The 14,643-nt window shown below is 40.3% G+C and overlaps 1 protein-coding gene across 1 annotated transcript in view; it reads right to left on the minus strand.

Moving 5' to 3' along the window:
* Nucleotides 1-6,692, minus strand: part of LOC139458554 (cdc42-interacting protein 4 homolog) — a 29,697-nt gene extending 23,005 nt beyond the window's left edge. The window contains exons 1-2 of the mRNA XM_071239984.1: nt 6,631-6,692; nt 2,649-2,699 (exon numbers count right to left, since the gene is read on the minus strand). Of these exons, the coding sequence (XP_071096085.1) occupies nt 2,649-2,699; nt 6,631-6,692 (113 nt within the window). The remainder of the gene's footprint in view (nt 1-2,648; nt 2,700-6,630) is intronic.
* Nucleotides 6,693-14,643: the final 7,951 nt, after the last annotated feature.

The following is a 14,643-nucleotide window of genomic DNA, read 5'->3' on the forward strand; positions in this document are numbered from 1 at the left end:
TGACTAAGTGGCAACCCATCTGCTGGCAAATTGTTGTCGGCAGTGTTATCATCAAGTATAACAAATACTGATTCAGTGGTGCCACTGTCGGTTGTCACGTACAGCATGGTGATGGTGATGTGGTGGTGTGGTGGTGTGGTGATGTGGTGGTGTGATGGTGTGGTGGTGTGATGGTGTGGTGGTGTGATGGTGTGATGGTGTGGTGGTGTGGTGGTGTGATGGTGTGATGTGGGGTAACAGAGTTGAGTTAGGTAGGTCCGACATGGAATGTTGTATGACAACAGTCTGTATATGACAGCGGTCTGTAAATAATAAAGTCTGGACCAGTCAATCCAGTGATTGATATCATGAGCATCGATCCATGCAATTGGGATCAATGACATGCATCAATCAAGTCAGCAAGGCTGACCACCTGATCCCGTTAGTCACCTCTTACGACAAGCATAGTCGCCTTTTACAGCAAGCATGGGTTGCTGAAGACCTATTCTAACCCTAGATGGGTGTGCTGTGGGTGTGGGTTGTGCTGTGTGCAGTTGTTTAGTTGTCAGGGGTAGGCACCTTGGGTCAAATCTAACGAGTCCACAGCTTATTTCGGAATAGTGGTTATGTAAAATCGCTAGATTATGGTAGAAAACAACTTAGTGAGTCCCTATGGATTTTCACGTCTCTCTGACTAACAGACAAGAGGTCGTGTCTATCCCCAAGTGTGGGGGGGTCTGTAGTGGGGTTGTGTAGAGTGAAGAGTGATAATGCCATGGTGAGTTGTGTAGTGTGGGATCAGTGTATAAATTCAGATAAACTCAAGTCAGGCAGCTGAACTGGCAAGTCTAATAAATATGCCTTAAAGAAACGTGTTAGTTTCAAAAAGGTGCAGTGAAAAGCTAAGTGTCAGGCTTGATAACAAAGTACCCGCTTCTAATGTCTTTTGTTATGACATGGCCTGGGAATCAAAGCACTGACCTTTCACTTTCCAGGCTGATGCTCTATCAATATGCCATAGCTTTTGATTGTCTATTTAAACTTCAAAAACATACCAAAGTCGGCATATTATGCATCCTGCTCGAACCACAACCCTACTAAGAACGAAAATTTACATTGAAGTCCACATTTTACTGTCTATATTACATTTTTTTTTTTAAGCTTATAAGGGGTATATAATTGGTTAGTAACTCTTATCCAAAAGGTTTAGTTTCAACGAAGTTTGAACAGCTTGCCACCCCCTTAAAAAAGCATTTCACTTATATCCCAATGTGTCAGCTTCAGGCAGAAGATGCAACATCGCCTGGCATCTCAAGTGGTCCCTCTCTTCCCCATCTCTATGACGTGATCTAACATGGTTTTCACATAAAGTCAAGGTAACAGATCGTACAGTATTACTGTGTCAATATCTAGCAGAAAATAGTGTTGATACGATTGGGTATCATGTCACGATTACATTCTATCGATATGAAACGCTCATATGCAAGAGCCATATCTCAAACCACAAACCAACACTTTTCTGCACGAATATTCAAATCTGTCAGGTTATTGGCACCATCTATAAAATGTCCACTCTTTAATAAAGCAACCCAATCAGGTCTAAAATCGTGTTGTTCCTGCCATGAGATTGACTCGGCTAATTGTTGAACTTGCGATCAATACACTGGAACAGACGGAACCATGGATAAAACTGCAGTCTTTTAGGCCATAAATCTTCCAAGAATATTGGCTTTACTTCATCCCACCAGACCTCTAAAAGACATATACTGATTTCATTAGATTTTGTCCCTTGTGAATTGACATTCAACTGGAAAGTCGTAATGAATTCTTCAAAGGAATAAAGGTGACAGAAACCTTTCGATATGACAACGAGTTCCATTGTATGTTTCAGTGTAGTATTTACTCTTCATGGTCGTCTTGACATGGCAGCTGAGTGTTCCACACTATCTTCCTAACAACCAGTGTCCGAAATAACTGCCTGCACGTGGCTGGTAACCTTTTTGCCAGGCTGCATGAAATTATCCTCCACCTGCCTGACTTTCTGGCACATAAATATATGACTACTTTTGTATTCAGTTTTATTATGACTCCTTGTAGATTCTCAAGTAATTGTTTGCATTATTTCACCTGAATCCAGACACTATTTGTCTCTTATTTTGTTTGGGGTGATTTTCAATATTTATAATGTCTGAGTGGGGGCAGGTAACTTTGAAGATGGGCAGGAAACACTGATGGGTCACCTGCCCGACTGTCCTGGATGGGTTTTAAAATAATTTCAAACAACTGAAAAATCTTTCTTCATGACAAGCTATTACCCTCGTTTTCAGTATAATAATATAATAAATAATAAATAATTAAAAATCCACATTCAGGGCACCATTGAAATGGAGACAGGCAGTGATGGAGCTGATAATCTGACCAAACCAGACGGTTCAAGTTGGTGTAGGAAGGACGTTTACCACTAGACTGATCAGTATAGCAAGAAATATTCAACAGTTTAAGAGTTCTGCTCTGGAAATGGAAAACGGACAGCTGACAGACGATGATTGTTACACAGATTATGATAGGTAATACATGTCACACAGGGGTACAATGATTGTATGTGAGCCCACCATCAGAGCATGGCTCCTCGCATGAACAAAGTACAATTCCACACGTGTCATACTTACACATAATCATCTTCTTCTTTCTTCCGTGGTTGATAACTCTTCACTAGTTTTCTGAAACAAACAATGACAACAATTACATGATTATATCAATGTGGTCTCAGTTGAAGTCGTAACACTAATATATATTGAGCAATATTGAGGAACATCAAGGCTGCAGACATTTGGGTTTCACTACGGCAGTTTGCGACTATATTCAAGTATGATTATGTCATGCCTCAATAAGGGGTGGTTGGGGAGCCTAGTGGTTAAAGTGTCTGCTCGTCATGCCAAAGACCCGGGTTCGATTCCCGACATGGGTACAATGTGTGAAGCTCATTTCTTGTGTCCCCTGCTGTGATATTGCTGGAATATTGCTAAAAGCTGCGTAAAATCAAACTCACTCACTCATGCCTAAATACAGGATACATGTATATATACTGAACCAAAAAAGTTGGGGGATCATGAATATTTTGGGGGATAGTGAAATTGTGTGCTCAGTCTTAGACTATAGAGATCGATAATTGTTTGTTCCAATCTGATTTTGAATACATTTGTTGTTGAATTAGTTGTGAAAGCATCATAAGGGTATGTACAAGGAATAATGACTGTAATTTCTGAAATGAGTCAATATGTGATGTGTGCTTAACTAGGAGTCAGACACACAGGATGAGACAGTGCTCAACTCCGTTAAACAATGAACAAAAGCAGGGCTCCCTTTCACAAAGTGAAGTGTTGTTAACAACATACTCAACAACATACTCATCAATATTCCAGCTATATTCCAGCTTGACCACCCGATGCCGTTATCGCCTTCAACGTGACCCACTGTAACCCAGGGCTCACAAGTTACAAATTATATCAATTACAAAATAAAATTTCACTATGAATCTAGTCCAGTAGTCAGAAAGGAATATGCACTTGGCCACTCCTGAAATGGCATGGTTCAATAGTAAAAATATACTTAACCAATGATTAGTGATATAAATGGCTATACAAAGTCATTATTGTTCAAGAATGAGATCGGAAAATGAGTGAGTTGGTCAGCTAATAGTTGAATTGACCAGGCTTCAAGATGGTGTGCAGTGACGAGGACACCATTAATCAATCAGTGGGAGTACACGCTGTCACCTTGCCATGACTGGCTTGCACCTACATCAAACACACCTACCCCTGCAGGGCTCTCCCACAGCCTATCAAATAGCCAGGAGTAGTACCTGATTGAGTACTGCGTCAGTCCACACAGAGATCACAGAGTGTAGTAATTGTCACCTGCATCAGAGTTTCCAAAATCAAAAGACTGCCCTTATCAATAAATGGCCTGTATTTTAACAAGCTGGAGTGAGTGAGTGAGCATTGCTCCCCGCAATTGGGATCCATGACATGCATCAACAAAGTCAGCAAGCCTGACCACCCAATCCTGTTAGTCACCTCTTATGACAAGCATAGTCACCTTTTACGACAAGCATTGGTTGCTGAAGATCTGTTCTACCCCGGATCTTCAAGGGTTTCACTGAAACCACGATGATAGCTAACTGTTGGGCTTATCGTTGGCACAGGCACTATGAGTGTCCCAATGTAGGTTACAGTGTCTTATGGAGTCTGCCATCTACCTAAGCCACAAGCAATCTCAATCAATATCGGAAATATCATCTTAATCTCAACCCAACTATCCTTAGCGCTTAGATTCCCTGTCCAATCAAGAACCCTTTTACAATCATTAGGGTCAACCCCCATTTACAATCCTTATGGGTAACCCCCCAGGGTTTTACTGGATGCAAGGTATAGCATCCTACATGCATACAAATTGTGAATGGGCGCACATAATACTCACTGTGAGTCCTGTTGGACGGAAGAAAAATTGACTGTGTCAATAAACTTATCAACATTGCAGACTGCATGTCACATATTAGTGATATTTCTTTTCTCGTAAGAAATACACTGAAAAGTTCAAGGTGTCACAGGGAAACTTCTTCAGTCTAACATTAGAATCCCTATCTATAACAGGCTAAAAGTTTCTGATCATGCGCAATGGCTTGACATCCAGAAAATCTTGGCCCCCAAAATCTATTACTGAGTTCTTTAGAAGCCAAAAGTAGATGGAACCAGGTAAATCCCTGACACCCTTTATAATTTTCTGGTTAACATCCCTTACAAGCCTTTCGGTTAACACCCCTTTATCGTGTTCTGGTTAATACCATTGATGACCATTAGGGTTAGTTGTGAGTTAGGGTTGGCTATCCCACCTCTTGTAGCGAATCTTTCCTGAGGTAATCCAATGAAACCCATTGTAATCCGGGGTAACTCTGTATTCTTATCAACAAAAAATATGTACCTCTGGAACATTCTAATTGTATTTCTTCTGGCTCCAACAGCATTGATGACTGTTGGAATCACACAAATCAGACAACTATCGAAATGCATCAATATGAAATAGCCTTCAGAAATAAGGTACAAGGACCAAAATTTTCAATTAATTATTTCAAAGAATGACTTTGCAACAAAATCAATATGATGGCATCAAGTGACTCTCAAATTCCCCTCTTCTGAACATGCAAACTCCTCAGGCATTTCTAAATCGGTACAAAATTACAAATTAATTTTATTAATCTACAATTTCTTTCCCTTTTCGATTGTTCAGCCAATGGCCACCAAATACTTCCACTCCATTCTGGAGATGCCTGGCTAAGAAGCAAGGACAACAGAGAATGAATATCATCTGGCTGAATACAATTGCAGGTGTGGACTACATTCCAATAGTGGCCAGACAATGGAGTGTGTTCCTGCGAGGTGTACCAAATTTCCAGAGCCCATCGGCTTCAGCATGGTGCAACCAGCCATATTGTATTGGCTGAAGGCCACACATAGTCAGGATGCTCCGCCATTACGACCACTTTCACTCGGACCCCCAGTGGCCATACTAGATGTATGGCAAGGTGTTTGACTTGGTCACCCATATTTGTCTTGGCCTCCTTTAACAATGTTGATTATGCTAAAACAAAAGCTGTATCCCTCTGGGAATATAAAAATAATCCACAGTGCTAACATGCTTCTGATCTGTCCATCAGGTAGTGTTGATTCACAAGGCTGTGAAGTATTGGTCAAGTATTACAATAGAGTCATACAATAACGGACAGTGTGTTGTCCGATCTCACTTGACAATATGTCAGCCTACCATGGTGGGTTGGTAATTCTGGGAGAAAGACCTGAAGTTACCATGTATTGAACATAGGGTGAGTTGAGTTGAGTTGAGTTGAGTTGAGTTGAGTTGAGTTTAAACCTGTTTCAAATTGTATATCATGTTATTATATGTGCCAAATTATTACTGTAATGTTTGCATTGTTCTGAGTGGGCACTTAGTTCAGAAAATGTTCTTCTTTCTTCTTCTTCTATCTATCAAACATATTTTCAGCCAGAACTCTTTAGACAAAATGTGTGAATAATAAGCATGAAAACAACTTGAGAAAATATGTCCAGAGTTGATGAGAAGGCTATATTTGTGCCGTGACAGCAGTAATTAGACTTGCGCAAGTCTTGGAGGAAATAACTTTCAGAAATCATAATTTCTAGATTATATAAATAATAAGAACAAGTTGTCCCTATAAGCGACTTGCTCATTGATGTACTATCCGCTCATCAAGACTTGCCTATAAGGATATAATAACTATACACCCATGGACTTGTCATTCAGCACAGCCATGGAGCAAGGCTAGGCAATGATGTGAATCATGACTTATGACCCCAGGCACAAGCTAACCAACCCATCACCAGGTCAGTCATGCAAGGAGCCTGTGGTCACACTTGATGCTTCAACCCAAATATCTTTGTCCAAGGACAGTCATGTTTGTTGTGTAAAACATCGTAACTCCAGGACACATTCTCCATGTTGAACAAAGGTGTTTTGGCTGTATTGGGTGGGTCCAAACAGCAAAGATACACAACTGATTTTAATTACAAATCTTGCATATGGTAGATGGTTCTTGAGCGGGTTTAGAAGCTCGGCTACCCTGCAGCGATGTACATCCAAACCAGCTGCTCCGGTCCCCCAAAGCTGGGTTGAGCCGACATCGGTCCAAGATTACACACACACAACATTTTCACTCAAATCTCAGTGTTGTTTAGAATAAAAATTAGAAAAGTACGACAGGAAGGGCGGCAATGGCTTTTTCAAAGTTATGTCAAATGGAAAAGTTGACATATGGCACCAGAGTGGGGAAAGGTAAACCTCATGATGGCCAACCGCTGTTCAAATATTGGACCAATGTGTAGAAGTGGTCCATCGTCAGCACACTGCGATTGGGAGGATGAAGAGATGCTGTTCGTCTGTTTATAAAAAAGCAATTGTATTTATTTTCCACGGCAATGCCATAGCAGTGGGACTCTGACTATGACAGTGTGTATTTATTTAAACACAACTACACTTCATCAGTGGGGAACAAGTATACTTTGACAATGTGTATTCATATGCCACCATGATCATGTCTCTGTGTTGAATGCCCACCCGGAAATATACCAGCTATTTGATGGTGGCCTGTAAATAATTACCAAATACGACTAGAACAGATCCTAGTCTAACCCGGAATCCCCAAGGGGGTAATAGCTTTCAGCCAGCACAGGTTCTATTCTAACCCGGAATCCCCAAGGGAGCAACAGCTTACAACCAGCACAGGTTCTATTCCAACCCGGAATCCCCAAGGGGGTAATAGCTTTCAGCCAGCACAGGTTCTATTCTAACCCGGAATCCCCAAGGGAGCAATAGCTTACAACCAGCACAGGTTCTATTCCAACCCGGAATCCCCAAGGGAGCAACAGCTTTCAGCCAGCACAGGTTCTATTCCAACCCGGAATCCCCAAGGGGGTAATAGCTTTCAGCCAGCACAGGTTCTATTCTAACCCGGAATCCCCAAGGGAGCAACAGCTTACAACCAGCACAGGTTCTATTCCAACCCGGAATCCCCAAGGGGGTAATAGCTTTCAGCCAGCACAGGTTCTATTCTAACCCGGAATCCCCAAGGGAGCAATAGCTTACAACCAGCACCTTGTTTTATCCCCTTAATACCACTAGACCATGGAGGCGGTCACAACGAGAAATATGATCCACAATGTGCGACATTAACCTATTAGGTCTAGTAAGCTCAACTAGTAATAGTTCATAAAGTAACACTAAATCTGAATATGGTGCTTTATGCTAGTTCGGGCCACTAGCTCATAAGTTATTGCACAGATTGCTTCCATGTCTTCTTCCATGCACTTATCCATGCAGTACTAAAGGGCATGATTATTCCTTATCAGCTCAGTAAAACCTGCACCCCGCCAATCAAATGTTACTCTAAAAGTGTGACCTATCAACATAAACACATTATTATGTCTTTTAATTTTAAAAACCTACTTAATTATCTGCATCTAGTCAGCAGATGGTTGCACAGGAGTCATGGGCAGCAAGATACTATTAATTGCACAACTATTTATAGATAGTTAACAATGATGAGGGCTTCTGTTGAAAAACTTCAATAAGAGCACTTATGGCGATGATGTAATAGAGGTTTTATATTCGGGGAAATTATTCTAAAAACACAAATATATTAGACTAAATAGCCATGATAATGAATGTAAACTCTCTTTCCAAAATTGTCAGTTCAGCAAAAAAATCTGATATTTGTGACATGTCTGTATGATATGAAGCATTTTCACACACAATTTCAAGAAAAGATCTGAGGAAAAGTTAAGTCTACTGGCAGACCAGCAAGCCAGTGACAACAGACTAGTATTGTTTGGATGAGAGAGTTCATGGCGTCCTAACAAAAACACCTGTGCGCACCAGGCTTTCTGCAGAGACGTGTGTTGATAAGAGGGCTCTTCTTCAGGGACTTCAAGCTTAAAGGATTCCCTTCCTCTGTAGCAAGATTACCGTAGCTTGTATTCGTCTTCGCTCACATTTGCAAATCTCCTTTCGTGTTTAATTTGTATATTTGTAAACTGATGATCTGTCATTTTTGACAGGAGGGCTTCATTTTAGCATGTGTTAAGAGATGCAACTAATGGACAAGGGATATGTGTCTTTATGTCTTGGTGCTACAGACAGTACGTCTTTGGCTATTTGAAGATGGATGCTTGGACTGTGTCAATTCTTTCATTTGAGCTGCACACATCTGTCTGGATAGAAGCTGGAACATCATCATTTATTCTGTGTGAAGATTAGGAACTGATAAAAATAATCCACATTTCACAATGGATTACCCAAAACAGAAATAGACAATATAAACCTGAACATTAAAACAGTCGCATTAATAAGAGATAACTTTTTCATACCTGGCTTTACAAAACTTGGAATGTTACAATAAATCTGAACATTAAAACAGTCACATTTAATAAGAGATCAATTTTTCATACCTGGCTGTGCATGATTTGGAATATTCTAAAGCAATAACAACAAAGATGTCTTTGCTGCTTTGATTACAAATTCCTGATTGAATTAACTGTTGTTGTTTTTTTCATGACAATGGCAGGCATCCAGATAAACCACGTTCAAAGCTGGTGCCAAACTTACATGAACTGAATTACAACTGGACTTGCTTTAGGAAAAATAATTCCAGAGTAGCTTGATTGAGATGCATGCAGAATCGTATATACTTAACACATCTTTGTAAGAAAAAGCCACCTAATGCTTGGGTAAAAATCCAACATCCTTAGTTTAATGTAATTAGTTTTGGGGGCATAGCTGCTAGTCCTTACAATTTGTCATAAGGTCTAACCCTGCAATACAAGGAAGATGTTACTCTGTCTGTTGTGATATAAATTATCAATGTTATAATCACAACGAACTGCCACACTGTCCCTAATAATCCTTCTGAAATCAAATGTTACACCTGATCTAGATGCTCAGATGTTTTTACGACAGAAAATTAAGGTGGTCTCTGGGGTCCTTGAAGGTTTCTGTTATAGTGCATTTATCTGGGGATCCCTTATTCAGGAATCTTGAACATTTGGGTTTTGACAACATGGAAAAGGGCACCCTGACTTTTAGAATACTGATGATAATCTATCGTAAGAGCCTCTCACAACAGTTTGTGAGGTCTTCGGGGTCCTTGTTAGACTAAAGCTTAGTCTCTGAAAACAGTGGTAGACACTAACATTTTTAGTCCACTAGTCCTTATAATGATAACAAATAGCAAAACACATAAAAATGGCATATTTCTACTAGTCCTTATGATACCTTAACTATTGGGCAGTTTGGCAAGAACTACAGGACTAGTGCCAATTTTTAACCCTGTGAAAATATATCAGTTTGATAGAAACTACATTTAAATTGAAAAGGAAACCCACAGTAGTTCTTGAACCTGTGGAAAATCTAGACTTGCTTCATTTAGGGTATAACATCACAGAAGGACTGAGTGGAAGGGACAATACAATGGTTCCGGACTGTAAGACAGACTAGGCCTTGTCATAATTCAAAAACAAAAGATTTAGAAGTCATCAGATTCAAAAATGATCATGACCCAAGCAGCAACCTTCAATGTTCCCCTGACCTTCAGTCCACACACCATCAAGGTAATCTTAACACTTTTTGTCAAGCACGCCACAAGAGCATTACACTGATTCAATGGAAAGTCAAACCTACTAATCAGCATTTGGGCTCGTCAGGCAGTAGTGCTAATCCACATCCCAGACTGCGCCAGACAGCCTGTGTACACACACCCCTCCCCTACATGCATTTAGCTGTGTAGAGGTACCTCCTTTATCCCCCCACATGGGGAAGCAAACACAGCTTGTGTTTCACAACATCGTTCCTAACAGCAATCATCTCCACCCCATCTGTTGCTGCAAGTGAGCCATCTCACCTTCCATAAGGTTGAGGTGAGGTGAGGTGAGGTGAGGTGAGGTGAGGTGAGGTGAGTCGAGGTGAGGTGAAATGTTTAATATCACACAAAATATTATTGCACTTATGCAAAATAATGTGTGTGAGTGTTTGTCAGTGTGTGTGTGTGTGAGTGTTTGTCAGTGTGTGTGTGTGTGTGTGTGTGTGTGTGTGTGTGTGTGTGTGTGTGTGTGTGTGTGTGTGTGTGTGTGTGTGCACGCGTGTCTCCTTGTACTCGTTCAGACTAATGCCAGTTTTACAGCCCTAGCCCACTGAGATACCGCATTCAGACACAGTAATCTTTGTTTTATCCCATTCAATGCCGAGCGCTAGGCACAAGTACCATTTATAACATCGTTTGGTATGACATGGCCAGCGATCGAAGCACCAACCTCCATTCTCTCTTCCACAAGGAACAACATTACTTTCTTTGAAAAGCCAGATACAACTCATTCCAAGTCTCTAATCACAGAGCAACTGAACCAACTAATACTAAGCAAGCTAGTATATATCAAGAAGAAGAATCAAGAATGTTTATCGTACAGAACACCCTCGTAGGGCAGGGTACTAACTATCTACATATGGACATAAATATAACTATCAACATGAGAGGTAGATATACATAATGTACATTATCATTACAGTATATCATGGCAGCGTATACTAAGTGTTGATACTGTATTGATCATAGAATAGAATTCTTTGTAGAAAAACACCCACTTGGGACCTGGTACCAAAATAGTGCATTTGTATGGTACAGAGATGAGAACATGGTATATATATATACACACCATAGATGCATGAATTTATCTTATCACTCAGCAATATTCCAGCTATATGATGGCGGTCTGTAAATAATTGAGTCTGGACCAGACTATCCAGTGATTGACATCATGAGCATCAATTCACACAATTGGGATCGATGACATGGATCAACCAAGTCAGCGAGCCCGACCACCTGATCCCGTTAGTCGCCACTTACAGCAAGCATGGGTTGCTGAAGACCTATTCTACCCCAGATCTTTACGGGTCTCTAGGGTCTGGGAGACAGAACTAGTCTTCTTACATATTTGTTGAAACACCTACAATGAGACTGACGTGGCTGCTTACTGCCCATCTGAGCATCGATTCACACAATTGGGATCGATGACATGCATCAACCAAGTCAGCGAGCCTGACCATCCGATCCCGTTAGTCGCCTCTTACGACAAGCATAGTTGCCTTTTACAGCAAGTATTGGTTGCTGAAGACCTATTCTACCCCGATCTTCATGGGTCTTATCTTATCAAATTTGGGCCTCATGGTGGTCTCAGCTTAAACAAGTGAAATACAGTCCTGGCAACAAGACTTGACCATTCATGCATTCTTTTGGAGGGTTCACAAATTGTTTCAGGAGGTTGGTTTTATCAGTCTGGGAAGGGTCGCCTATTTTGAACAGTGTCATGAGAAGTCTTGTGCTGGGAGTGGAACACAAAACAATCTTTCTCTTTCAAATCTTTTTTCTTTAGACTTTGAAAAAACAGTACCTTATATCCTTTTTAGTCAAAGATACCAAAGTGAATTTACATCAAATATTTTCTCCATCTACATCCTTTTCAACTTCAGTGTAGACGAATGAGTTTATTGACTGTCAGCATACACCATGTTGATAATAAACAACACATGTAGCAAGACCTCTGCCAGTCTGGACGGACTCTCTTTAATGAAGGAAATAGTACACGGCCATCTGTCAGACTCCAGCAAGAACATCAATGATTGATGCTCACTAATACTAGTAATAGGCCTCTCACTCACAACCCTTTCCAGCAGCCAGAGTGCAACTGCTACAGAGTGTCAAATATTCATGTCACTGACTTGAGAAATCAATTATTCATACTCAGCACTCAACAATGAATTAAGAAGCTAAATTTGTCACTATGTTCTATATTCATGGTATCACAATGAAGTGTGTTCTAAGATTTTATTAGTAATATATTTTCAATAACCCATGAAAAAACCCAAATGATTCAATTTCTGAGAAATATTGGTCCCTCAGTGCTGCAGTTTGATTTGAATAACCAGTGGTCAACTGACCTGTGATTACATGGACCTAGTATCCACACCCTCCAACACAAGTGTTACATACTTTTCAAAAATAGACAAAAATGGTATTAATTCCGAGGTCAATGAACCTGAATCACAAATATCTGTGAAAACAATACACCTTGGACCCATGCTGTTCAGAAGTGGAGGGTCACTGTTCTCCCAAAACATATCCTTCTTTTTCACAGGTAAAGGGTTACAGGGATTCCAGGTAAGAATATAGGTCACCAGCCACCTATGCTTGTCCTAAATGGATCAGCTGGACTTTGTTGAATGCATGTCATCGCATCCCAATTACATGGATCAATGCTCATGATGTCAATCATGGGACTCAATTATTTACAGACTTCCATCATATAGCTGGAATATTGCTGAGTGGAGCATTAAACAAAATCTAACAACAAATTGGCCCATAAGTATTATGAAGCTTAACTTTGAGCACAGCTACTTTCCAGAGCTCCCAACACTTGTCAAGACTCTAAAGTGCACCATAAAATGTGCCCTATCCATGTCCTACAACACCCCCCTGATACCAACATAAGTAATCTATGTGTGCACCTGGCTACCTGTCAGCATGGCGAACCAGGAAGTAAGGGGTATAGAAACCAATTGTGTGACACACACGTACAGCTAAATAGCACTTGGCAGTTGAATGCAGCCTGTTGATTTACAATGATAGTTAATATTGATATGACCTTAACTTTTTCAATGGTTTGTCAACATGTGTGATTGTATCGCCTGTTCAATAAAGCAGTATCTGAATGCATGGTTGAGTGAATGTGGGTTCACTCCATGGTCTGCATAATCTCACAGCTATAGTCCTTTATCTCACAGCTATAGTCTTTCAAGGACACAGACAGCTCTAATTACTTACTACCAAACAAGCAAACAGAACACTTCAACTGTGTTTTGTAAAAAAACAAACATTTTTTTTTTTTTAAATCTGATGCAAATGATTAATAAATGAATCGAAACAAAATATACAAAAGAAACCAGAAGATTGAACGGTGTTTGAAATTAAGCCTTAAAGAGGAAGGGCCCTCATTAAAACTCAATTGTCAAAATAATAAAATCTGCTGGCCCTTTGATTCAAATAACATAGGATCATCCCTTTTGGACCCCAGAACCCCGTTTTGAACAGTGTCAAAGATAACAATCTGATTGGAATGTTAAGAAAGTGTACTACGGTATATTCAATAATTCTAAAACAAAAGATCCTGGGCTGACTGGTCTTCAGAGTAAATGCCACACTAACACAGCCCAACTGCCACAACAGCCGGTCTTCCACTATTTCAAAACACAATTCAAGTTTCCTGTTTCTGAAATTATGCACCTCTCTTGTAAAAATCCCATTATTTTTTTGTTCCTGTTCAAATGTTTTCAGAAGATAATTTAATCAAACAAGGATGTAAATGTGGCTTAAACTTTAAAATGTCGCTCAACCCTCACCCTAACAACAAGTACCATCCTTGACAATCTTTTGGAATGACACGGCCACCAGGGGATTGAACCCTGGACCTTCTACTCTCCCAGTCTTATAAGCATGTGTATGAGTGAATGAAAGTTGCAGCAATATTCCAGCATCACCACAGCAGTAAATAATCAAGTCTTGGACATGGTATATGGACATGGTATATGGTATATGGACATGTAGTGCTGAAACACTTAGGATGATGGTGTTATACTGTGTGAGGAACAACAGCAATCGTCTCTCATACAGACACTGAAGAAGAAATATCGGAAAGCTCCCAAGCAAGTCTACAAAACCATGGCAAATGTAGATTTCTCTTGAAAATGAAGCCGTAGTAAGCACCCTGGGTGCTTGGCGAATTGACAAAGTGGGGTGCTTATTGAAACCATCCACAAGTTACACATGTTGTCAGAGATCAAGCGGTGCTTGAAACTTGATAAAAATGGTATAGATTTTCCCTAAATTACTTTGAATCAAGTACAAGAGATAGCTAACCCATGCCCTTCCACATAACTAACCCTAATGATCGTAAAGGGGTGTTTGATCGGAAAGGGGTACCCAACCCTAATGATGGTAAAGGTGTGTTTGATCGGAAAGGGGTACCCAACCCT

This window comes from Haliotis cracherodii, unplaced genomic scaffold (assembly GCF_022045235.1).
Source record: "Haliotis cracherodii isolate W230 unplaced genomic scaffold, xgHalCrac1.p SCAF_13, whole genome shotgun sequence".
In the NCBI taxonomy this organism is placed as follows: Eukaryota; Metazoa; Mollusca; class Gastropoda; order Lepetellida; family Haliotidae; genus Haliotis; species Haliotis cracherodii.